General features: G+C 40.8%; 1 protein-coding gene across 3 annotated transcripts in view; it reads left to right on the top strand.

Moving 5' to 3' along the window:
• The window catches only part of VPS41 (VPS41 subunit of HOPS complex), a 354,940-nt gene that overhangs the window by 79,667 nt on the left and 248,930 nt on the right, over positions 1-26,343 (top strand). For all 3 annotated transcript variants that reach the window (XM_069730259.1, XM_069730260.1, XM_069730261.1), the window contains exon 4: positions 21,252-21,329. In XM_069730259.1, coding sequence (XP_069586360.1) covers positions 21,252-21,329 — 78 coding nt within the window. The remainder of the gene's footprint in view (positions 1-21,251; positions 21,330-26,343) is intronic.

Here is a 26,343-nt window from a genome sequence, read left to right as displayed (position 1 = left end):
CATTTATGGGCTTATTATATGGCGTCCAAAAACCATTCTATAATAATTTGTTCTCCAAGAGTCAAATAGCGCTCCGTCCCTCCAGAATCTCTATGGGACATTGCCGAGTTCAGTAGAGATTGTGTGGCACATTTTGGCACCAGTGCTATCCCCAGTGCGAAAGCATAAAATCTGGGACTAAGACAATTGTTTTGTGGTTAAAATGTAATTATTTTTTCTTCACTGCCCAATGGTTTTAATTTCTGTGACACACTTTTGGTATCAATATGATCACTGTACCCTTAGATGAACTAATTGTGAGGTGTAGTTTGTAAAATATTGTCACTTACGGGGGTTACTACTGTTCTGACACCTCAGGGGCTCTGCCAATGTGACATGGCCCCCTCTAGCCAGTGCAGCAAAACCTACACTTTTACATGGCGCTCCTTCCCTTTTGAACCTTGCACTGGTATTGATGTATTCGGGAAAAATTGCATAACAAATTGTACTGTTCATTTTCTCCTTTTACACCTTTTGAAAATTGCAAACTTAGTGGAAAAATAGTAAAATATCATTTACTCAGCCCAATTTTATACAAGTTTGTGAATCGCCTGGGGGTTAAACATACTCACTACTCCCCTAGATGAATTCTTTGAGAGGTGTAGTTTACAAAATGGGATCACCTGTGGGGGTTTCTGCTGTTTTAGCATGTCAGGAGCACTTCAAATGTGACATAGCATCCGCAACGTACAGTATTGCAGCCAAAATAGTGGTCATTACTTTTCCAGCCCTACCATGTGCTCAAGCAATCATTTTCAACAAATATAGGGTGTTTGTGTACTTTGGAAAAAATGCACAACAAATTTTGTCATCCCTTTTCTCCTGTTACCATTGTGAAAATTTAAAAAAAAATGTGTTTTTGTGTTTTTTTTTTTAATTTTCACATCTCAACATTATAAAATTCTGTGCAGCCCCTTAGGGTTAAAAGTGCTCACCACACATCTAGATAAAGTCCTTGAGAGGTCTAGTTTCCAAAATGGGGTCATTTGTGGGGGGTTAACACTGTGTAGGCACCTCAGGGGCCCTCCAAACGCAACATGGCATCAGCTATTGATTCAAGCCAATTTTGTATTCAAAAAGTCAAAAGGCGCTCCTTTCCTTCCAAGCAGTGCCGTGTACCCAAACAATAGTTTTCTTCCACATATGTGGTATCGGCGTACTCAAGAGAAATCGCACAACAAATTTTATGGTGCATGTTCTTCTTTTACCTTTGAGAAAATGGAAAATATGGCGCTAAAGTAAAAATTTTTTGGGAAAAAGTTAAATGTTCATTTTTTCCTTCCACATTCCATTAATTCTTGTGAGGCACCTGAAGGGTTAATAAACTTCTTGAAGGTGGTTTTGAGCACGTTGAGGGGTGCACTTTTTAGAATGTTGTCACTTTTGGGTATTTTCTGTCATTTGGGCCCCTTAAAGTCGCTTCAAATGTGATGTGGTCCCTAAAAAAATGGTTTTGAAAATGTTATGGAAAAATGAGAAATAGCTGATCAACTTTTAACCCTTATAAGTTCGTAATGAAAAAAACATTATGTTTCAAAAATTGTGCTGATGAAAAGTAGACATGTGTGAAATGTTATTTATTTACTATTTTGTTTGACATATCTCTATGGTTTAAGGGCATAAAGAAATTTTCAAAATTTTTGCAAAATTTCCATTTTTTCATATATAAACGCAAGTCATATAAAATACATTTTACCACTAACATGAAGTACAATATGTCACGAAAAAACTTTATCAGAATCATTGGGATCCATTGAAGCGTTCCAGAGCTATAACCTCATAAATTGTCAGTGGTCAGAATTGTAAAAATTGGCCTGGTCACTATGGGGTTAATAATTCCAGCCCATAGCCGTACCCCACCTCCTCCTTGCTAGCGTCTGAGTGAAAGTGGAGGTCTGTGCCCCTTACTGGTCCATCCTTTGGTTCTTCCATCTGGTCCGTCAAGAATCACTCTCATTTCATCAGTCCATAAAACCTTTGACAAATCTGTCTTCAGATATTTCTAGGCCCAGTCTTGATGTTTGAACTTCTGTGCCTTGTACAGTGGTGATCGGTTTCAGCCTCCCTCACCTTGGCCATGTCTCTGAGCGCTGAATGCCTTGTACTTCTGGGCCTCCAGGTAGGTTGCAGTTCAGGAATATGACAGCACTGGAGGAGAACGGGGTTGTGGTCACTTCTCGTTTCATTCTTCTCAAATCTTTGGCAGTGAATTCAAGTTGTTTTGTTTTTTTTCCTCATGTTTTTTTCAACCCCTTGTGAGCAATTGCACAGCACTTTAGATGGGTCTATGATCAGGCTTCAATATCTCAGCAATTTTTAAGAGTGCTGCATCCCTCTGTAACACTTGTAGCAATTTTTGGCGGTTAAATCTCTTCCTCAGACAAAATGGTAAAAAAAAGAAACTGTTTAATACTACTGCACATCCTGATAAAGGTGAAAAGGCCGTTTTATGTTTAGGCCTCAACTTCCCTCATTATACAAATACACATCTCCTGATCAGCTTCATCCAATAAGCATTCAGATTGTACAGCTCAGAGTTGGAAAATCTGCATAAAAATGATGACATGGTCAAAATATTCACTTGCCTAATAATATAGCACACAGTGTAGCACCTGTTTGATGGATAAGAGATAAATATTTTTTGTGTGAACTGAAAACACTTTTAAAACATCTGCTCATTGTGTAACTAATGCCATTTTTCCGATCTATTTTTCTGTTTAGTTCTTTTCCAATGTCATCGCGGTTCGGTTACCTTCCTGATGCCACTGTTCTTTTCCCTCTCTTTGCTGCCATTTGGTTACCTTCCTGATGACTCCGTTCTTCTCCTTCCCGATGCCACCGTTCGGTTACCTTCCCGATGCCGTCGTTCAGTTACTTACCCAATGGCTCCGTTCGTCTCCTTCCCGATGCTGCCGTTCCGTTACCTTCCCGATGATGCCGTTCGGTTACTTTCCTGATGGCTCCATTCGGTTACCTTCCTGATGCCGCCATTCCGTTACCTTCCCGATGGCGCTGTTCGGTTACCTTCCCGATGCCACCGTTCACTTACCTTCCCGATGGCTCCGTTCGGTTACCTTCCCGATGGTTCCGTTCGGTTACCTTTCCAATGCCGCCGTTCGGTTACCTTCCCGACGGCTCCGTTCTGTTACCTTCCCAATGCAGCTGTTCAGTTACTTTCCTGATGCCACCGATTGGTTTCATTCCCGAAGCTGCTATTCTGCAGTCTACTAATAAAATTCGCTAGTGGCTGGTAGTCTTAGACTAGGGCCGCCATTTGGTTACCTTCCCGATGATGCCGTTCTTCTCCTTCCCAGTGCCGCCGTTCAGTTACCTTCCCGATGCCACCGTTCAGTTACCTTCCCGATGCCGCCGTTCAGTTACTTTCCCAATGGCTCCGTTCGTCTCCTTCCCGATGCTGCCGTTCGGTTACCATCCCGATGCTGCCGTTCGGCAACCTCCCAATGCCTCCGTTTGGTTACATTCCCAATGCCGCTGTTCAGTTACCTTCCCGACGGCTCCGTTCGGGTACCTTCCCGATGCAGCGGTTCAGTTACTTTCCCGATGCCGCCGATTGGTTTAATTCCTGCACTCTACTAATAAAATTCGCTAGTGGCTGGTAGTCTTAGACTAGGGCCTTCTTCCAGTGGAAATATGAGTGAAATGGTAGTATAAGTCTGTGCTGACACACAAAATAAAAATTCACTTTAAATGAGGCACAACACTATGGCGTCTTGTAACTCCCTCCATTATGTTGCTATTGTTTCTAAAAGGCTCCATAGGATAATGAAGGCTATGTGTTCTTAAAACAGTATTGAGCTTTACCTTATCCTGCAGGAGGGCACAAAGTGTCGTAACTTGGATCTAAAACACCTGATCCATTTCTTACAGTTTTTCGACTTGTACAAGTAGTGCACAAAACTTCAAATAATACCCAAAACTGTATAGTACAGACCAAAAGTTTTGACACACCTACTCATTTAAAGATTTTTCTGTATTTTCTTGACTATGAAAATTGTAAATTCACACTGAAGGCAACAAAACTATGAATTAACACATGTGGAATGATATACTTAACAAAAAAGTGTGAGACAACTGAAAATATGTCTTATATTCTAGGTTCTTCAAAGTAGCCACCTTTTGCTTTGATGACTGCTTTGCACACTCTTGGCATTCTCTTGATGAGCTTCAAGAGGTAGTCACCGGAAATGGTTTTCCCTTCACAGGTATGCCCTGTCAGGTTTAATAAGTGGGATTTCTTGCCTTATAAATGGGGTTAGGACCATCAGTTGTGTTGAGCAGAAGTCTGGTGGATACACAGCTGATAGTCCTACTGGATAGACTGTTAGAATTTTTATTATGGCAAGAAAAACGCAGCTAAGAAAAACGAGTGGCCATCATTACTTTAAGAAATGAAGGTCAGTCAGTCCGATAAATTGGGAAAACTTTTAAAGTGTCCCCAAGTGCAGTTGCAAAAGCCATCAAGCGCTACAAAGAAACTAGCTCACATGAGGACCGCCCCAGGAAAGGAAGACCAAGAGTCACCTCTGCTTCTGAGGATAAGTTTATCCGAGTCACCAGCCTCAGAAATCGCAGGTTAACAGCAGCTCAGATTAGAGACCAGGTCAATGCCACAAAGAGTTCTAGCAGCAGACACATCTCTACAACAACTGTTAAGAGGAGACTTTGTGCAGCAGGCCTTCATGGTAAAATAGCTGCTAGAAAACCACTGCTAAGGACAGGCAACAAGCAGAAGAGACTTGTTTGGGCTAAAGAACACAAGGAATGGACATTAGACCAGTGAAAATCTGTGCTTTGGTCTGATGAGTCCAAATTTGAGATCTTTGGTTCCAACAACCGTGTCTTTGTGCGACGCAGAAAAGGTGAACGGATGGTCTCTACATGCCTGGTTCCCATCGTGAAGCATGGAGAAGGTGTGATGGTGTGGGGGTGCTTTGCTGGTGACACTATTGGGGATTTCTTCAAAATTGAAGGCATACTGAACCAGCATGGCTACCACAGCATCCTGCAGCGGCATGCTATTCCATCCGGTTTGCATTTAGTTGGGCCATCATTTCTTTTTTAACAGGACAATGACCCAAACACGCTTCCATGCTGTGTAAGGGCCATTTGACCAAGAAGGAGAGTGATGGGGTGCTACGCCAGATGACCTGGCCTCCACAGTCACCAGACCTGAACCCAATCGAGATGGTTTGGGGTGAGCTGGACCGCAGAGTGAAGGCAAAAGGGCCAACAAGTGCTAAGCATCTCTGGGAACTCCTTCAAGATTGTTGGAAGACCATTCCCGGTGACTACCTCTTAAAGCTCATTAAGAGAATGCCAAGAGTGTGCAAAGCAATCATCAAAGCAAAAGTAGGCTAGTTTGAAGAACCTAGAATATAAGACATAATTTCAGTTGTTTCACACTTTTTTGTTAAGTATATAATTCCACATGTGTTAATTCATAGTTTTGATGCCTTCAGTGTGAATTTGCAATTTTCATAGTCATGAAAATACAGAAAAATCTTTAAATGAGAAGATGTGTCCAAACTTTTGGTCTGTACTGTATGTGATGGAACAGCCCAGCATTACACAGAACCATCAGAAAACGTCTAAGCGTGTCATGAGCACGTGATGAATTTCGGAGACAAGAAGGAGGAATATAGCCGCTCCGCTCCACTTACTTTGTTGGGTAGAAAGTAAGGGAGATAAAATGGCTTTCACAAAATTAGAAAGAGCTCCTAAATCTCCACTCTCCAAAAATGAATAGCAGAAAACTTTCAAAGCTTTTTTGCCTGTTTCCCTCATTCTTTCTCTCTTAGCTATTTCAATGTGGAAATTCATTTTATTTCTTTGCCCTGTCTTGCCTCTTGTTCTTGGATTTTCTCATGTAATATCGGCTGTCTTCCAGGACAGTTAGTCACCTTGAAATCAACAGTTTGTGTTTCCTTGACTGATAGAAAGACTTTGCTTTCAAAGCAGCCCATTTGTTTGTTTCTCTTGGAATAAAAGGATGTTCATATCTTAAAAATATGTCCTGTGTCTTAAAAATACTTTGTGTGATTTGACATGGAAGGCTCGGTATATGAAACAGTCTGTTAATGTCATTGAGGTTGTCTGTGGAAAAAGATGGTTCCTTGCAACTAATGTGATGTTTTTTGTTTGTTACATTTAATGCACTTTGTGAAAGTTTTCATTCCTCCAAGTCTGAGAAGGTCTTGTAGCCCGAGGTCATAGAAGTAGCTTTTGTTTAGTGGCAATTTTTATACGATCATTTAGTTTGAACTGTAAAATCTGGTTTAGGAAAGGTAGTCTTGTATAGTTTGTATCGGTGCAAGAAGCTGGAGAAACTTTTAGAAAATGGGTACACTATCCTTTCTTATAGAAAATGTTTCTTCAGAAAATAGCCAGCCATTTAATTTTTATGCTTTTTTATTTAATGTTTTTTTTTTTTAATGTGTTATCATTTGTATTTGATGGAAATTTGTCAGTAAGATCAACATGCCAATATCACATATATGTGGATGCTCATCTTTGAAAGCTAAATCCATTGACCCCCTTTATAACTTTTATCTGTTGCTGCATTCCCGAGAAAACACCTTATTTTCACATAACTTGCTGATAAGTGCTTTGGATGTGACATTGCTCTTCCAAAGCCTCTGCCTGTCAAGGAAGTTCCCGTACATAGCACCAGCCTCTTTAAATTAATTGATAGCTAATGGTCTGATTTCCATTTCTCATGTCACACAGACAGTGAGGCCGATTCTGTGCCAAGAAACAACCTCACGAGGAAGTGGCTGGGGAAATGCTCAGACACGCCCAGAGCACTTAACACCTTATAAGGCCATGTTCACACGATCCTTTTTTTCATGCGGAATTGCCGCGATTTTCCCGCTGCGGGTCCGCAGCTGTTTTCCATGCAGGGTACATTACATTGTACCCTATGGAAAACAGGAACTGCTGTGCCCACAATGCGGAAAATAAAAAAAAAAACCGCGCTGAATAGCTGCGGAAAAAAAGAAGTACCATGTCACTTCTTTTTTCGGAGCCGCAGCGGTTCTGCACCCATTGACCTCCATTGTGAGGTCAAACCCGCAGTAAAACCCGCAGATGAAACAAATATCTGCGGGTTTTACTGCGGTTTGTGGTGCAGAACCGCTGCAGCAGGAAGTGCGGGGAAGCGGGCGGAAGTGCGTGGGCGGAGTGTGGCTGCCCCCCGTGCTCCGATCCTGCCCCCCGTGCTCCAATCCCACCGCCCCGTGCTCCGATGCCCCCCCCAGTGCTCCGATGCCCCCCCCTTGTGCCCTAATCTCCCCCCCTTATACTTACCCGGCGTCCCGGTGTCTGTCCGGCCGTCTTCTCCCTGGGCGCCGCCATCTTGCAAAATGGCGGGCGCATGCGCAGTGCGCCCGCCGAATCTGCCGGCCGGCAGATTCGTTCCAAAGTGCATTTTGATCACTGAGATATAACCTATCTCAGTGATCAAATTAAAAAAAAATAGTAAATGACACCCCCCCCCCCCCTTTGTCACCCCCATAGGTAGGGACAATAAAAAAAAAATTAAGAATTTTTTTTTTTTTCCACTAAGGTTAGAATAGGGTTAGGGGTAGGGTTAGGGGTAGGGGTACGGTTAGGGGTAGGGTTAGGGTATTTTCAGCCATTTTAACTGCATAGAAAACTGCATTAAAAAAAGGATCAAAAAAGGATCAAAAAAAGGACCTGCGTTTTCTGCCAAGAGCTCCAGTTTTTTAAAAAACAGTCCTGAAAAAAAAAGGATGGAAATCAGGAACGTGTGAACATACCCTTAAGAAATTTAGAAATCACAACACATGTCCGGTTCTCAGACCATGTCATATGTACACTTAATACAAGTAAGACAATACTATTTCCATTACTTTTTTCACTAAATTATACATTGTAATAGAAAATAGTAGATGGGGTCTGGGCTTTGGTGCTACAAAACGAGCTTCTTTTATTCTGCCACACGGGATGCAACGTTTCAACCTAATACAGGTCTTTACCAAGCATACAAAATGGTGCAAATGACCGGTTTAAGTAACCTAGATAATCAAGAGAGTATCAATCAGGACTCTGGTTCTCGCCCCTATCTAAAATTCCAGCCGTATATTTTTCCAAGTGAGCTCCTTGGGATTTAGTAAGCAGGGTCACCTTGTGGGTAAGAGTACCCGGGTCCCTACTTATCCAGGATGAGTGCTGCGGTGACGTTTTTTAAATGTTATAATGAGACTTGTTTTTCTCCTAGCCCTTTAACCCCTTCACCCCAAAGCCTGTTTTCACCTAAGTGACAGGGCCAATTTTTACAATTCTGACCACTGTCACTTTATGAAGTCATAACTCTGAAACGCTTCAACGGATCCTGGTGATTCTGACACTGTTTTCTCGTGACATATTGTACTTCATGATAGTGGTAAAACTTCTTCGATATGACTTGCATTTATTTGTGAAAAAAACAAAAATTTGTCGGAAATTATGAAAATTTAGCAATCTTCAAACTCTTAGTTTTTATGCCCTTAAATTAGAGAGTTATATCACATAATATAGTTAATAAACAACATTTCCCACATGTCTGCTTTACATCAGCACAATTTTGGAAACATAATTTTTTTTTGTTAGGATGTTATAAGGGTTAAAAGTTGACCAGCGATTTCTCATTTTTGCAACAAAATTTGCAAAACAATTTTTTTTACGGACCACCTCACACTTGAAGTGACTTTGAGGGGTCTATATGACAGAAAATGCCCAAAAGTGACACCATTCTAAAAACTGCACCCCTCAAGGTACTCAAAACCACATTCAAAAAGTTTATTAACCCTTCAGGTGCTTCACAGGAATTTTTTGAATGTTTAAAAAAATTGAACATTTAACTTTTTTTTCACAAAATTTTTACTTCAGGTCCAATTTGTTTCATTTTACCAAGGGTAGCAGGAGAAATTGGACCACAAAAGTCGTTGTACAATTTGTCCTGAGTACGCCGATACCCCATATGTGGGGGTAAACCACTGTTTGGGCACATGGCAGAGCTCGGAAGGGAAGGAGCACCATTTGACTTTTCAATGCAAGATTTGCTGGAATTGAGATCGGAGCCCATGTCACGATTGGAGAGCCCCTGATGTGCCTAAACAGTGGAAACCCCCACAAGTGACACCATTTTGGAAAGTAGACCCCCTAAGGAACTAGTCTAGATGTGTGGTGAGCACTTTGAACCTCCAAGTGCTTCACAGAAGTTTATAATGTAGAGCCGTAAAAAAAAATTTTTTATTAATTTTCACAAAAAATGATCTTTTTGCCCCAAATTTTTTATTTTCCCAAGGGTAAAAGGATAAATTGGACCCCAAAAGTTGTTGTGCAATTTGTCCTGAGTACGTCGATACTTCATATATGGGGATAAACCACTGTTTGAGCGCATGGCAGAGCTCGGAAGGGAAGGAGTGCCATTTGACTTTTCAATGCAAAATTGGCTGGAATTGAGATCGGACGCCATGTCGCATTTGGAGAGCCACTGACGTGCCTTAACAGTGGAAACCCCCCACAAGTGACCCCATTTTGGAAAGAAGACCCCCTAAGGAACTTATCTAGATGTGTGGTGAGCACTTTTAACCCCCAATTGTTTCACTAAAGTTTAGAATGTAGCATTGTGAAAATTAAAAAAATCATTTTTTCTTTCCACAAAATGATGTTTTAGCCCGCAATTTTTTTTCCCAAGGGTAACAGGAGAAATTGGACCCCAAAAGTTGTTGTCCAACTTGTCCTGAGAACGCTGATACCCCATATGTTGGGGGGAACCACTGTTTGGGTGCACGGCAGAGCTCGGAAGGGAAGGAGCGCCATTTGAAATGCAGACTTAGATGGATTGGTCTGCAGGCGTCATGTTGCATTTGCAGAGCCCCTGATGTACCTAAACAGTAGAAACCCCCCACAATTGACCCCATATTGGAAACTAGACCCCCAAAGGAACTTATCTAGATGTGTTGTGAGAGCTTTGAACCAACAAGTGTTTCACTACAGTTTATAACGCAGAGCCGTGAAAATAAAAAATATTTTTTTTTCCACGAAAATGATATTTTATCCCCTATGTTTTTATTTTCCCAAGGGTAACAGGACAAATTGGACCCCAAAAGTTGTTGTCCAACTTGTCCTGAGAACGCTGATACCCCATATGTTGGGGGGAACCACTGTTTGGGCACACAGGAGAACTCGGAAGGGAAGGAGCACTGTTTTACTTTTTCAAAGCAGAATTGGCTGGAATTGAGATCGGACGCCCCCTGATGTGCCTAAACAGTGGAAACCCCCAATTATAACTGAAACCCTAACCCCAACCCTAACCTTAGCCCTAACCCTAGCCCTAACCCTAGCCCTAACCCTAGCCCTAACCCTAGCCCTAATGGGAAAATGGAAATAAATACATTTTTTTACATTTTATTATTTTTCCCTAACTAGGGGGGTGATGAAGGGGGGTTTGATTTACTTTTATAGCGTTTTTTTGGCGGATTTTTATGATTGGCAGCTGTCACACACTAAAAGATGCTTTTTATTGCAAAAAATAGTTTTTGCATCACCACATTTTGAGAGCTATAATTTATCCATATTTTGGCCCACAGAGTCATATGAGGTCTTGTTTTTTGCGGGACGAGTTGACGTTTTTATTGGTAACATTTTCGGGCAGATGACATTTTTTGATCGCTTTTTATTCCGATTTTTGGGAGGCGGAATGAACAAAAACCAGCAATTCCTGAATTTCTTTTAGGGGGGGCGTTTATACCGTTCCACGTGTGGTAAAATGGATAAAGCAGTTTTATTCTTCGGGTCAGTACGATTACAGCGATACCTCATTTATGTAATTTTTTTTATGTTTTGGCGCTTTTACACAATAAAAACTATTTTATATAAAAAAATAATTGTTTTTGCATCGCATTATTCTGAGAGCTATAACTTTTTTATTTTTCTGCTGATGATGCTGTATGGCGGCTTTTTTTTTGCGGGACAAGATGACGTTTTCAGCGGTACCATGGTTATTTATATCCGTCGTTTTGATCGCGTGTTATTCCACTTTTTGTTCGCCTGTATGATAATAAAGCGTTGTTTTTTGCCTTGTTTTTTTTTTTTTTTTTTTTTGCGGTGTTCACTGGAGGGGTTAACTAGTGGGATAGTTTTATAGAGCGGGTCGTTACGGACGCGGCGATACCAAATATGTGTACATTTATTGTTTTTTTTTTTTTTTTACATAAATAAATGGATTTATTGGGAAATGTGTTTTTTTTTTTTTAATTTGGGGATTTTTTTAATTTTTTTTTTACACATTCTATTTTTTTTTTTTTTTACTTTCTAACATTGTCCCAGGGTGGGACATCTCTGTATTAGATCAGATCGTTGATCTGACACTGTGCATAGCACACTGTCAGATCAACGATCTGACAGGCAGCTTAGCTGGCTCTCCAGCGCCTGCTCTCAGCAGGCGCCGGCTAGCCAGGTCACTTCATGACCCGGAAGGAGTCAGGCGGCCATCTTGGATCCGGGGACTCCTTCCGGGTCACCGGAGCAACGCGATCTCATTGCGTTGCTCCGGTGGGAGAGCGCAGGGAGCCCCCGTCCCTGCGCGATCCCCCTCTATGCCGCTGTCACTACTGACAGCGGCATCAGAGGGGTTAAATGCCCGCGATCGGCGATAGCACCGATCGTGGGCATTGCTGCGGGGTGTCAGCTGTCGTATACAGCTGACACCCGCACCCGATCACCGCGGCGCTCAGCGCGAGACCGCGGTGATCGGTGCGCCGTACTAGTACTGCTGCTGGCACTAATGCAGTGCCTGCAGCGCAGTACTAGTACGGCGCATGTCGCGAAGGGGTTAATGTTTTTCTCTTTTTTTTTTTCCAACTTATTCTTCTTCGCATTTGTCCCACTTTATAGTCTATTTTTTATGTTCACTGTTATTTCTTCTTATCTTGTTTTTTTTTTTTTTTATTTATGTGCAGTATATATTTATCATTGTAGATTTCCAAATTTGTTACAAGTCTCCTTCGGTCCCCCCTCTTTAGAGTAATTTTTTGTACGCCAGATAATTTGATGCAATTTTTGAATCATTTTACATAACTTTTTTTGTGCTAAAAAGTTGCAAAAGAGGTTAAAAACAGAAAAAAACAAACTTTTTTTTTTTGCACTTTGCACTAAATTAGTTGGCCATGTGCACCAATTTTAACGAATAGCATCTAATGCCAACTAGAAAAAAAGTAGAAAAGTGACTTAAAAATGCAATTGTGTTGTATCTGATTATTTTTCTTTACATGCGTCTCAGTGTGCAGACTGTAATATCAATAATCAGACTGGGCAGGGATAATATGATTATTATTATTGCCTTCTGTAAATTCTCATTATCCGTCCTTTCTGTTTCTCCGCTGCCCCCCTGAGCTGTAAGCATCATATTTTCACCAGGCTGGCTGTCTGCCCTGGATGAATAATCGTGATGGCACCCTGTGCATTCAAGCAGGCCTGTGCACTGGAATAGTCATACCTAGTTATGTCAGCACACCTGATGTTTTATTAACAACTATTGATTTTTTTACCCGGGGGACTTTCCTTTTTTCTTCGTACGAAAAAAAAGGGCAACCTTGCAGGAGAGAGGCAATGTAAGGAATGAATTGGTAATGAGCTGCGTGCTCACATCTTTTCTCATTATTGCAATGCTTATCATTATCATTGTAATTATTATTATTATTATTTGTCTCATTAAAGAAAAATAGGAAACCAACAAACTCCTGCATTATAGTTGTTTTTTTACTGTGTCTTCTTTTATGTAGCAGATTTTTTTTTTAAGATTATTTATAATATATATTTTTAGCCTATTGATATATTATACTGCGGTGACTATGCAATATTATGCTATAAGAATATTGTTTGTACTGGGATACAATATTTTAGAATATTTAATGCTTAAATTATATTATAAACATTGATACACTGCACTAAACAGTGTTTTTGTATAGTTGAATAAAAGACTCTTTAAGTTGAATTTGATCTGTCACCCTTCCTGGCATGTTTCTTTAGAGCTTTGTGTTGTGTAGTTCCTCTATTATTCCTCTTGGAAATGTTTTAATTGGGGCTATGTCTGACTCTGAACAATGTGTAACACACTTATTTTAGAAGGGAAATAGTAGCAACCAGTTGTCAATTTATTTATACATTTGTAGGAAGAATATTAAATCCTTAGTGACAGAGCCAATTTGGTACTAAATGACCAAGCCAATTTTTACAATTCTGACCACTGTCACTTTAAGAGGTTATAGTTCTGGAACGCTTCAACGGATCCCACTGATTCTGAGATTGTTTTTTCATGACATATTGTGCTTCATGTTAGTGGTAAAATTTCTTCAATATAACTTGCGTTTATTTATGAAAAAAACTGAAATTTGGAAAAAATTTTGAAAATTTTCTAATTTTCAAACTTTAAATTTTTGTGCCCTTAAGGAGTCACACTAGAGCGTAATACGGACGAGTGCTATGCGATAAAAAATTTGCATAGCACTCAGACCAATGTTAATCTATGAGGCAGCTCCCATAGTAATCAAGTAAATCAAACCACCCTTCATCACCCCCTTAGTTAGGGAAAAATAAAAAAAATTGATAAAATTTATTTATTTCCATTTTCCTGTTAGGGCTAGGGTTGAGGCTAGGGTTAAGGCTACAGTTAGGGTTGGGGCTAAAGTTAGGTTTAGGGTTTGGATTACATTTACGGTTGGGAATAGGGTTGGAATTAGGGTTAGGGGTGTGTAAGGGTTAGGTGTGTGGTTAGGGTTACCATTGGGAATAGGGTTAGGGGTATGTTTGGATTAGGGTTTCAGTTATAATTGGGGGGTTTCCACTGTTTAGGCACATCAGGGGCTCTCCAAACGCGACTTGGCGTCCAATCTCAATTCCTGCCAATTCTGCATTGAAAAAGTAAAACAGTGCTCCTTCCCTTCCGAGCTCTCCCATGCCCTAAACAGGAGTTTACCCCAACATATTGGGTATCAGCGTACTCAGGACACATTGGACAACAACTTTGGGATCCAATTTCTCCTGTTACCCTTGGGAAAATACAAAACTGGGGGCTAAAAAATAATTTTTGTGGAAAAAAAAAAGATTTTTTATTTTCACGGCTCTGCGTTATGAACTGTAGTGAAACACTTGGGGGTTCAAAGTTCTCACAACACATCTAGAGAAGTTCCTTGGTGGTTTCCAATATGAGGTCACTTGTGGGGGGTTTCTACTGTTTAGGTACATTAGGGGCTCTGCAAACACAATGTGACGCCTGCAGACCAATCCATCTAAGTCTGCATTCCAAATGATGTTCCTTCCCTTCCGAGCTCTGCCATGCGCTCAAACGGTGGTTCCCCCCACATATGGGGTATCAGCATACTCAGGACAAATTGGACAACAACTTTTGGGGTACAATTTCAACCAGGGTGGATTTGATTTAAATCTAACTGATTTAAATCACGATTTAAATCACTAGTCAGTAAGGCTTGATTTAAATCAGTGATTTAAATCAAAGTTTCTACCTAAACTAGTTCTTGCTACTTTAACATGCAAGTAGATGAAGATTTTTAGAATCACTTTTTATATTACTTTTTTCTCCCCAGTTTAATGGGTTAATCATTCATATTTGGACACCACTGTTCTGTTGTACTTTGGAAGGAGAAAAATAATCCTGACCTTAATAACAATTTAAATAGATTTATTCAACTGAAACAATAACAACATTACAGCATAAGTTATTTGCTTAAACAAACATCCATGTTTGTTAACTAATTTGGCTAAACAATATATATATATATATTACTAGATGGCAGCCCGATTCTAAAGAATTCGGGAGTCTAGAATCCATATATACTTTATTTATTCAAATGTAAGAATAATACAATTAATAAATAATAGTAAGAAAGAACAAAAATAATAGGCAGTATATGGAGAAAACACCAAACAAAAGTTCAAAATTGGTGTGAAAATGTCACTGAACCACTTCACAACTAAATATATATAGTTTTGGTAAATGGTATTATCATTTTTTTGACGAAATTCGGCAGGAGCTTGAAGAGCAACGTCACTGGGCCCGCCTCCACGCAGTAGAAACTTGCTGTGAGGTAAAAATTCAAAAATCACACCAAAATGGCGGGCGGAGTGTGTCACAGTACGGCACGTTTCTGATTGGTCGCTCGCAGCAGGCGGCAACCAATCAGACACTGGACACTGTTGACGTCACTTATCTCCGGATATTAGCTCCGGACATTAGCTCCGGACATTAGCTCCGGACATTATCTCCGCACATTAGCTCCGGACATTAGCTCCGGACAAAGCCACGGAAGTTGGCACAAATTGCAGGAAGTAGTATTCTAGGCAATTAATCTCCGGACATTAGCTCCGGACATTAGCTCCGGACAAAGCCACGGAAGTTGGCACAAATTGCAGGAAGTAGTATTCTAGGCAATTATATATTAGATAAGAAACTTAGACTGTCAGCCCAGCCGACACATGAAAAACTTAAATACTACTGTCCCTGCTGTCCTCTGTAGCTCACTTGTCGTCATCTTCATCATCATCTTCTTCTTTGTTCCTATTCATAATCTGCAAAAGAAAAACAAGCTTTCCTGCTTTATTGGGTCCCAACCGATTTCTCAATTTAGAATGAATGAGTCCAAAGGAAGAGAATATTCTTTCAACGCCTGCAGAAGAAGCTACTGCTGTTAAAAGTGAAATCATTGCTTGAACAGTCTCTAAATCCAAGCGCTTAAGTGACTTCCACCAGTTTACTGGTGTGACCTTCCTTAAAATATCTTCAGCAAACATATATTTCTTGAATGGTATCCCCCTTAGCTCTGAAGTTTATTATAGTTGGCATTAAAGATGGATGATTGCTGGATACCCATGTCATAGCTAACTCCTCTTCCTCAGCACTTAGGTTTTGACCCTGATATTGGATATTGACAATATTTGCCAAAAAATGAGCTGGAGTCAGTGCTTGTCCCATTCGTTTGTTTACTGCTTGTAATTTAATTCTGTCCATGTGTAGTTGTTTTTAAGTGTTGACTCAGTTCCTTCCAAATTTCAACAGCATCCGCAATAAAACAGCTATTTTTCTGTATTTTGTTTAAAGCTTGAGAGATGGGTTTCAGGAAGCTCAGCATATGTTCAACATTTCTCTTAAGCCCAATGTTGAGGATTTTGGCCGTGACAGTGCCATCTATTTTATCTCGATTTTCTTCACAAAGTGTCATCAGAATAGGCCAGTTTTTGATATACTGCTCAAAATAGTCCACCACAGAGTTCCATCTAACATCTTGTGGGAGCGTTAGCTTGGTTCCAACCATCCTTTTCAGAGCTGCTGCAACAAAATGATTATTACGGAAGTATTTAGCAATTTCAACAAGATTAGCCTTTATTTGTGGAACACTTAAGTCTTTGGCTAAGAGGTGCAGCAAATGAGCACTGCAACCATATGTTATTAGCAGCTTTGTATTCCCTCCCTGCTCTTCTAAATCTCTTCTCATATTGGATACGTTTGCAGCATTGTCAGTGACCAAACTGCGTACTAGACATTTGAATTTTTGTTCACATGTCGTTATAGGTTTGTAGAACAATAGGATTAAGGTCTTTTTCTCAACTCTGTTCATGTTGTAACATTTTTGCCGTGAAGAAGAGGCTGGGACCTCTGCGGAGTCAAATTCAGTTTTGAGAACTGCGTAAGTAAAGCGAGCGTCTGTGATAATATAGGAGAGAAACTGCCCACTAATCCTACAGAAACCTCTGGAAGAGCATGGCATTGTGAATGTTACACATGTACAGCCTTATTCTACTGAGTTAAACAACTCAGCTTTATCTCATGATGGAAGAACCTTTGGATGGTAAAATATTTTCCTCAAAAAGCAGTTTATTGAAAAAAATCTGATTTAAATCAAAAAAATCCAATTTAAATAAAAAAAATCAGATTTTTTTGATTTTTTTTTTTTAAAAAACATTGATTTTTATCCACCCTGATTTCAACTGTTACCCTTGGAAAAATACAAAACTGGGGGCTAAAATATATTTTTTTGGGAAAAAAAAAGAATTTTTATTTTCACGGCTCTGAGTTATAAACTGTAATGAAACACTTGGGGGTTAAAAGCTCTCATAACACATCTAGATGAGTTCCTTAGGGGCTTTTCTTTCCAAAATGGTGTCACTTGTGGGGGTCTCAATGTTTAGGCACATCAGTGGCTCTCTAAACACAACATGGTGTCCTGTTATGACCTGGTGGTCAGGACAATAATGGACCTGGTGGTTAAGAGCACACGGAATGACCTGATAGTTACTGATAATAAAGGACGAGCTCTGGGACGTGGGAACTCTGCTGACCGCAATCCCTAATCCTATCAACCACACTAGAAATAGCCGTGGATTGCTCCTAACGCTCCCTATGCAACTCGGCACAGCCTAAGGAACTAGCTACCCCTGAAGATAGAAAAATAAAGCCTGCCTTGCCTCAGAGAAATTCCCCAAAGGAAAAGGCAGCCCCCCACATATAATGACTGTGAGTAAAGATGAAAATACAAACACAGAGATGAAATAGATTTAGCAAAGTGAGGCCCGACTTACTGAACAGACTGAGGATAGGAAAGGTTGCTTTGCGGTCAGCACAAAAACCTACAAACAGACCACGCAGAGGGCGCAAAAAGACCCTCCGCACCAACTTACGGTGCGGAGGCGCTCCCTCTGCGTCCCAGAGCTTCCAGCAAGCAAGACAACAATAAAAATAGCAAGCTGGACAGAAAAATAGCAAACCAAAGAAAATACAAGCAGGAACTTAGCTTCTGCTGGGAAGACAGGTCACAAGAACGATCCAGGAGTGAACTAGACCAATACTGGAACATTGACAGGTGGCATGGAGCAAAGATCTAAGTGGAGTTAAATAGAGCAGCCAGCTAACGAATCAACCTCGTCACCTGTGGAAGGAAACTCAGAAACACCCACCAGAGGAAGTCCATGGACAGAACCAGCCGAAGTACCATTCATGACCACAGGAGGGAGCCCGACAACAGAATTCACAACAGTGTCCCATCTCAATTCCAGTAAATTTTGCATTGAAAAATCAAATGGCACTCCTTCCCTTCCGAGCTCTGCCATGCGCCCAAACAGTGGTTTACCCCCACATATGGGGTATCAGCATACTCAGAACAAATTTTACAACAACTTCTGGGGTCCAATTTCTTCTCTTACACTTGGGAAAATAAAAAAATGGGGGCAAAAAGACCATTTTTGTGAAAAAATATGATTTTTTATTTTTACGGCTCTGCATTATAAACTTCTGTAAAGCACTTGGTGGGTCAAAGTGCTCACCACACATCTAGATAAGTTCCTTAGGGGGTCTTCTTTCCAAAATGGTGTCAATTGTGGGGGGTTTCAATGTTTAGGCACATCAGTGGCTCTCCAAACGCAACATGGCGTCCCATCTCGATTCCAGTCAATTTTGCATTGAAAAGTCAAATGGCGCTCCTTCCCTTCCGGGCTCTGCCATGCGCCCAAATAGTGGTTTACCCCCACATGTGGGGTATCAGCGTACTCAGGACAAATTGTACAACTACTTTTGGGGTCCATTTTCTCCTGTTACCCTTGGTAAAATAAAACAAATTGGAGCTGAAGTAATTTTTTTTGTGAAAAAAAAAATCTAAACGTTCATTTTTATTTCAACGTTCCAAAAATTCCTGTGAAACACCTGAAGGGTTAATAATCTTCTTGAATGTGGTTGTGAGCACCTTGAGGGGTTCAGATTTTAGAATGGTGTCACAGTTGATTATTTTCTATCATATAGACCCCTCAAAATGACTTCAAATGTGTGGTCCCTAAAAAGAAATGGTGTTGTAAAAATGAGAAATGGCTGGTCAACTTTTAACCCTTATAACTCCCTAAGAAAAAAAGTAGACATGTGGGAAATGCTACTTATTAAGTATTTTGTGTGACATATCTCACATTATCATATCTCTGATTTAATTGCATAAAAATTCAAAGTTGGAAATTTGCGAAATTTTCAAAATTTTTGCCAAATTTCCATTTTTTCACAAACGCAGGTAATATCAAAGAAATGTTACCACTTTCATAAAGTACAATATGTCACGAGAAAACAATGTCAGAATCACCGGGATCCATTGAAACATTCCAGAGTTATAGCCTCATAAAGGGACAGTGGTCAGAATTGTAAAAATTGGCCCGGTCATTAATGTGCAAACCACCCTTGGGGGTGAAGGGGTTAAGTTGCCTAATAATTCTGCACAGTAATAGTTACCTGCACAAACAGATATCCTCCTAAGATAGCCAAAAACCCCACTCTAACTTCCAAAAATATTAAGCTTTGATATTTATGAGTCTTTTAGGTTGATTGAGAACATAGTTGTTGATCAATAATAAAAATAATCCTCTAAAATTCAACTTGCCTAATAATTCTGCACACGGTGTATTATCTCTATCTATCTATCTATCTATCTATCTATCTATCTATCTATCTATCTATCTATCTATCTATCTATCTATCTATCTATCTATCTACAGTATCTATCTATCTATCTAGCTATCTCTGGGCTTCATACAGCCTGATTAGAATGTTAAACTGAAAACCTCATGTTCATTTATATAAATTTTTGCCTAGCGGCTTTAGATCAACTTATGATTTTTGGATATGCGGTTCATGCTCTTTTTTTTTTTCTTTTTGTGCAAAGCATGTTCTAGTCTCTTTTTTGGACCAGCACTCCTCCCATTTGGCACAGGTGATTTTAATTAGCAGGAGACTGCAAACTAAGGGGTCTAGCCCATTTTGGCTCTCACTGAAGAGCTGGAGGAAGGTGAGTTTCAGTGCTCCTTTCATTTTGGTGTTGGTGCTGTGTGGCGGCCATTGTTGCTGTGGCTTTGTGCTGGTGGGGTGGCGCGGTCTGGAGTCATGGGGACTCAGGCTTGAAGCATGGGTGCTGTGGGGCAACAGGCCGTCTGCCCTGCTGGTTCATTGCCACTGTGGCGGTGGTCGCAGCACGGCTCCGCTCTGTTAGGGCGGTAGGACCCACTACGAGGTGGCAGTGGGCTTCATACAGTCTGATCAGAATGTTAAACTGAAAACCTCATGTTCAGTTATATAGATTTTTGCCTAGCGGCTTAAGATCAACGTATGATTTTTGGATGTGCGGTTCATGCTTTTTTTTTTCTGTCTATAGATCTATCTATCTACCTATCTATCTTTCTGTGTGTACAAACATTATTCTTCAGTGGAGTATGTAAGTGAAGAGGTTGGACAAGAAATTAAATCACAATTCCTTTTTTTGTTGTTGTTAAATAATAGATCTTTATTTAGCTTCCAAAAAATGCATACAAATCCGCATAAAAAAGGCATCAAATCCTTGTGGATTTTTACCTGCGTTTTCTGCCAAGAGATACAGAATCTGCGCAGAAAATTCCACAGGCAAATTTGCAACGTGTACACATACCCTTAGTCCATGGGAAGTTTGCGCTGCGGGGACAAAGTATCTCCACATCGTAAATAGACATGCTGCGGTCTGGAAAGACATGCAGCATGTCCGGAGGCGCAGGTCTGCCACCTGCGTCTCTGAACGCATAGTGGAGATGGGATTTCATGGAATCCCCTCTACTATGCTGTAACATCTGGACGCTGCGGGTTTGACGTTGCGGCTGTACGCAGCGTCAGACTATCAGCATTTCCTGACCGTTGAAACATACTCTAAGGCAAGTGTTAGTTGAATGGCTCTAGCATTGTATCAGCACTTGTGCAGGCCTTTATCTTTGCTTTAGTTACTCACCTTGAATGGTCATTATTTCACGTTTGCCCAGACTTAATTAAAAAATGATTTATTATAACTTTTCTAATATGTCACATATTATTATGACTTGTCACTCTGCAAATGTTTTCTCCTGCTCCAAGCAACCTGTTTAATTTTGTATACAGAAAGTCTAAGCAGATGAATAGTTGATTGCCATTTGCCCGTCTGCATGAAACATTGTATCTATGATTTGTTCCATGGTCTCTACTTTCACGCTGCATTTTAATGAGAAGTTATGTAAACAATGTGACATGCCGCTATTCGTCTACTAGGGGAGGGTCTAGTGATAGCTTACCAAGTTTCTTGTTTTAATTATTATTTTGTCCTGTTAATAGGGTTCCTATAACCTATGACGTTGGTTCTGTCTTTCAGTTCTTGGCCTTGGGGACTCACAGTGGGAAGGTCTATTTACTTGACATCCAAGGGAACATGACCCAAAGGTTTGATATTGTAAGTATGGCTTCTACTAATAGATTCAATGTATTTTTCTAATTCAGTATACAAACAAGTATAATTTAGGTCTGCTTTAGGTCGTAGATGGATTCAGTTCGTGACAGCTATTATTAAAATAGATTTATTTGCCCACTATGAGCACAGGGTAGTCTAGTACATGATTTTGATCACTACCTTATTAACTTTGCATAATGTGAAGTACATTACTTACTAAATACACTATGACCTGCAAATACACTGCTCAAAAAAAATAAAGGGAACACTTAAACAACAGAATATAACTCAAAGTAAATCAAACTTTTGTGAAATCAAACTGTCCACTTAGGAAGCAACACTGTTTGACTATCAATTTCACATGCTGTTGTGCAAATGGAATAGACAACAGATGGATATTATTGGCAATTATCAAGACACACTCAATAAAGGAGTGGTTCTGCAGGTGGGGACCACAGACCACATCTCAGTACCAATACTGAAGCATGAGACGGACTCTACAACCCACACTCTTGGCTCAGGTAGTGCAGCTAATCCATGATGGCACATCAATGTTTGCTGTGTCTGTCAGCGTAGTATCTAGAGGCTGGAGGCGCCACTAGGAGACAGGCCAGTACACCAGGAGACATGGAGGGGGGCAGTAGGAGGGCAACAACCCAGTGGTAGGACCGCTACCTCAGCCTTTGTGCAAGGAGAAACAGGAGGAGCACTGCCAGAGCCCTGCAAAATGACCTCCAGCAGGCCACAAATGTGCATGTGTGAGCAGAAACAGATACCCACTCCATGAGGATGGGGGTTGTGCTCACAGCCCAACACCGTGCAGGACGCTTGGCATTTGCACAGAACACAAGGATTGGCAAATTCGCCACTGGTGCCCTGTGCTCTTCACAGATAAAAGCAGGTTCACACTGAGCACATGTGACCGACATGACAGAGTCTGGAGACACCTTTTAGAGTGATCTTCTGTCTGCAACATCCTTCAGCATGACCGGTTTGACAGTGGGTCAGTAATGGTGTTGGGTGGCATTTCTTTGGAGGGCCGCACAGCCCTCCATGTGCTCCCAGAGATAGCCTGACTGCCATTAGGTACCAAGATGATATCCTCAGACCCCTTGCAAGACCATATGCTGGTGCGGTTGGCCTTGGGTTCTTTCTAATGCAGGACAATCCCAGACTTCTTGTGGCTGGAGTGTGTCAGCAGTTCATGCAAGATGAAGGCATTGAAGCTATGGACTGGCCCGCCTGTTCCCCAGACCTGAATCCGATTGAACACATCTGGGACATCATGTCTTGCACCATCCACCAATGTCACGTTGCACCACAGACTGTCCAGGAGTTGGAGGATGCTTTAGTCCAGGTCTGGGAGGAGATCCCTCTGGAGACCATCCGCTGCCTCATGAGGAGCATGCCCAGGCATGGTAGGGAGGTCATACAGGCACGTGGAGGCCAAACACACTACTGAGCTTCATTTCCTTGTCTTGAGGCATTTCAACTGAAGTTGGGTCAGCCTGTAACTTCATTTCCACTTTAATTTTGAACATTATTCCAACTGCAGACCTCCGTGGGATATTAGTTGTGATTTACGTTAATCATTTTTAGGTTTTATTGTTCTCAACACATTCCACTATGTAATGAATAAAGATTTACAACAAGAGTGTGCAAAGCAGTCATCAAATCAAAAGGTGGCTACTTTGAAGAACCTAGAATATAAGACACAATTTCAGTTGTTTCAAACTTTTTTGTTAAGTATATACGCATGTGTTAATTCATAGTTTTGATGCCTTCAGTGTGAGTGTACAATTTTCATAGTCATGAAAATACAGAAAAATCTTTAAATGAGATGTGTCCAAACTTCTGGTCTGTACAGTATGTGTGTGTATATATATATATATATATATATATATATATATATATATATATATATATATATATATATATATATATATATATATATATATATATATGTATATATATATATATTAGTACAGACCAATAGTTTGGACACACCTTCTCACTTAAAGATTTTTCTGTATTTTGAAGGCTATGAAAATTGTAAATTCACACTGAAAGCATCAAAACTATGAATTAACACATGTGGAATTATATACTTAACAAAAAAGTGTGAAATAACTGAAATTATGTCTTATATTCTATGTTCTTCAAAGTAGCCACCTTTTGCTTTGATGACTGCTTTGCACACTCTTGGCATTCTCTTGATGAGCTTCAAGAGGTAGTCACCGGGAATGGTTTTCACTTCACAGGTGTGCCCTGTCAGATTTAATAAGTGGGATTTCTTGCCTTATAAATAGGGTTGGGACCATCAGTTGTGTTGTGCAGAAGTCTGGTGGATACACAGCTGATAGTCCTACTGAAGAGACTGTTAGAATTTGTATTATGGCAAGAAAAAAGCAGCCAAGTAAAGAAAAACGATTGGCCATCATTACTTTAAGAAATGAAGGTCATTCAGTCTGAAATATTGTGCAAACTTTGAAAGTGTCCCCAAGTGCAGTGGCAAAAAACATCAAGCGCTACAAAGAAACTGGCTCACATGAGGACCACCCCAGGAAAGGAAGACCAAGAGTCACCTCTGCTTCTGAGCATAAGTTTATCCGAGTCACCAGCATCAGAAATCGCAGGTCAACAGCAGCTCAGATTAGAGACCAGGTCAATGCCCCACAGATTTCTAGCAGCACACACATCTCTACAACAACTGTTAAGAGGAAACTTTGTGCATCAGGCCTTCATGGTAAAATAGCTGCTAGGAAACCACTGCTAAGGACAGGCAACAAGCAGTAGAGACTTGTTTGGGCTAAAGAACACAAGGAATGGACATTAGACCAGTGGAAATCTGTGCATTAGTCTGATGAGTCCAAATTTGAGATCTTTGGTTCCAGCCACCGTGTCCTTGTGCGACGCAGAAAAGGTGAACGGATGGACTCTACATGCCTGATTCCCACCGTGAAGCATGGAGGAGGAGGTGTGATGGTGTGGAGGTGCTTTGCTGGTGACGCTGTTGGGGAATTATTCAAAATTGAAGGCATACTGAACCAGCATGGCTACCACAGCATCTTGCAGCGGCATGCTATTCCATCCGGTTTGCGTTTAGTTGGACCATCATTTATTTTACAACAGGACAATGACCCCACACACACCTCCAGGCTGTGTAAGGGCTATTTGACCAAGAAGGAGAGTGATGGGGTGCTACGCCAGATGACCTGCCCTCCACAGTCACAAGACCTGAACCCAATCAAGATGGTTTGGGGTTAGCTGGACCGCAGAGTGAAGGCAAAAGGGCCAACAAGTGCTAAGCGTCTCTGGGAACTCCTTCAAGATTGTTGGAAGACCATTCCCGGTGACTACCTCTTGAAGCTCATCCAGAGAATGCTGAGAGTGTGCAAAGCAGTCATCAAAGCAAAAGGTGGCTACTTTAAAGAACCTAAAATATAAGACATAATTTCAGTTGTGTCACACTTTTTTGTTAAGTATATAATTTCACACGTGTTAATTCATAGTTTTGATGCCTTCAGTGTGAATGTACAATTTTCATAGTCATGAAAATACAGAAAAATCTTTAAACGAGAAGGTGTGTCCAAACTTTAGGTCTGTACTGTATCTATTTGGTAAATTCAAAAAAGTTCATTTTTTCACATTAATGTACACTCTACCCCTCATCTTGACTGAAAAAATCAGAAATGTAGACATTTTTGCTAATTTATTAAAAAAGAAAAACTGAAATATTACATGGTCATAAGTATTCAGACCCTTTGCTCAGACACTCATATTTAAGTCACATGCTGTCCATTTCCTTGTGATCCTCCTTGAGATGGTTCTACTTCATTGAAGTCTAGCTGTGTTTAATTAAACTGATAGGACTTGATTTAGAAAGGCACACACCTGTCTATATAAGATTTCACAGGTCACAGTGCATGTCAGACTCATGAGGTCAAAGGAACTGGCCAAGGAGCTCAGAGACAGAATTGTGGCAAGGCACAGATCTGGCTAAGGTTACAACAGAATTTCTGCAGTTCTCAAGGTTCCCAAGAGCACAGTGGCTTCCATAATCCTTAAATGGAAGAAGTTTGGGACGACCAGAAATCTTCCTAGACCTGGCCGTCCAGCCAAACTGAGGACTCGTGGGAGAAGAGGCTTGGTGAGGGAGGTAAATAAGAACCCCAAGATCACTGTGGCTGAGCTCCAGAGATGCAGTAGGGAGATGGGAGAAAGTTCCACAAAGTCAACTATCACTGCAGCCCTCCACCAGTCGGGCCTTTATGGCAGAGTGGCCCAGCGGAAGCCTCTCGTCATTTCAAGTCATATGAAAGCCCGCATAGAGTTGGCTAAAAATCACATGAAGGACTCCCAGACTATAAGAAATAAGATTCTCTGGTCTGATGAGACAAAGATAGAATTATCACGACAAAGGTCTATCTTTATTTCAAGCTGTATGTGTGGAAAATACCAGGCAATGCTCATCACTTGCCCAATACAATCCCAACAGTGAAACATGGTGGTGGCAGCATCATTCTGTGAGGGGGTTTTCAGCTGCAGGGACAGGACAACTGGTTGTCATTGAAGGAAACATGAATGCGGCCAAGTAGAGAGATATCCTGGATGAAAATCTCTTTCAGAGTCCTGTGGACCTAAGACTTGACCGATGGTTCACCTTCCAACAGGTCAATGACCCTAAGCACACAGCTAAAATAACGAAGGAGTGGCTTCAGAACAACCCTTACCAATCTTGACTGGCCTAGCCAGAGCCCTGACCTAAACCCAATTGAGCATCTCTGGAGAGACCTGAAAATGGCTGTCCACCAATGTTCACAATCCAACCTGACGGAACTGGAGAGGATCTGCAAGGAAAAATGTCAGAGTATTCCCAAATCCAGGTGTGAAAAGCTTGTTGCATCATTCCCAAGAAGACTCATGGCTGTACTAGCTCAAAAGGGCACTTAATACTGAGCAAAGGGTCTGAATACTTGTGACATGTGATATTTCCATTTTTCTTTTGCAATAAATC

The sequence above is a fragment of the Ranitomeya imitator genome, chromosome 6 (genome assembly GCF_032444005.1).
Source record: "Ranitomeya imitator isolate aRanImi1 chromosome 6, aRanImi1.pri, whole genome shotgun sequence".
NCBI classification, from domain to species: domain Eukaryota; kingdom Metazoa; phylum Chordata; class Amphibia; order Anura; family Dendrobatidae; genus Ranitomeya; species Ranitomeya imitator.
The sequence above is the reverse complement of the archived record's forward strand: the minus strand, read 5'-3'. Positions and strand labels throughout refer to the sequence as shown.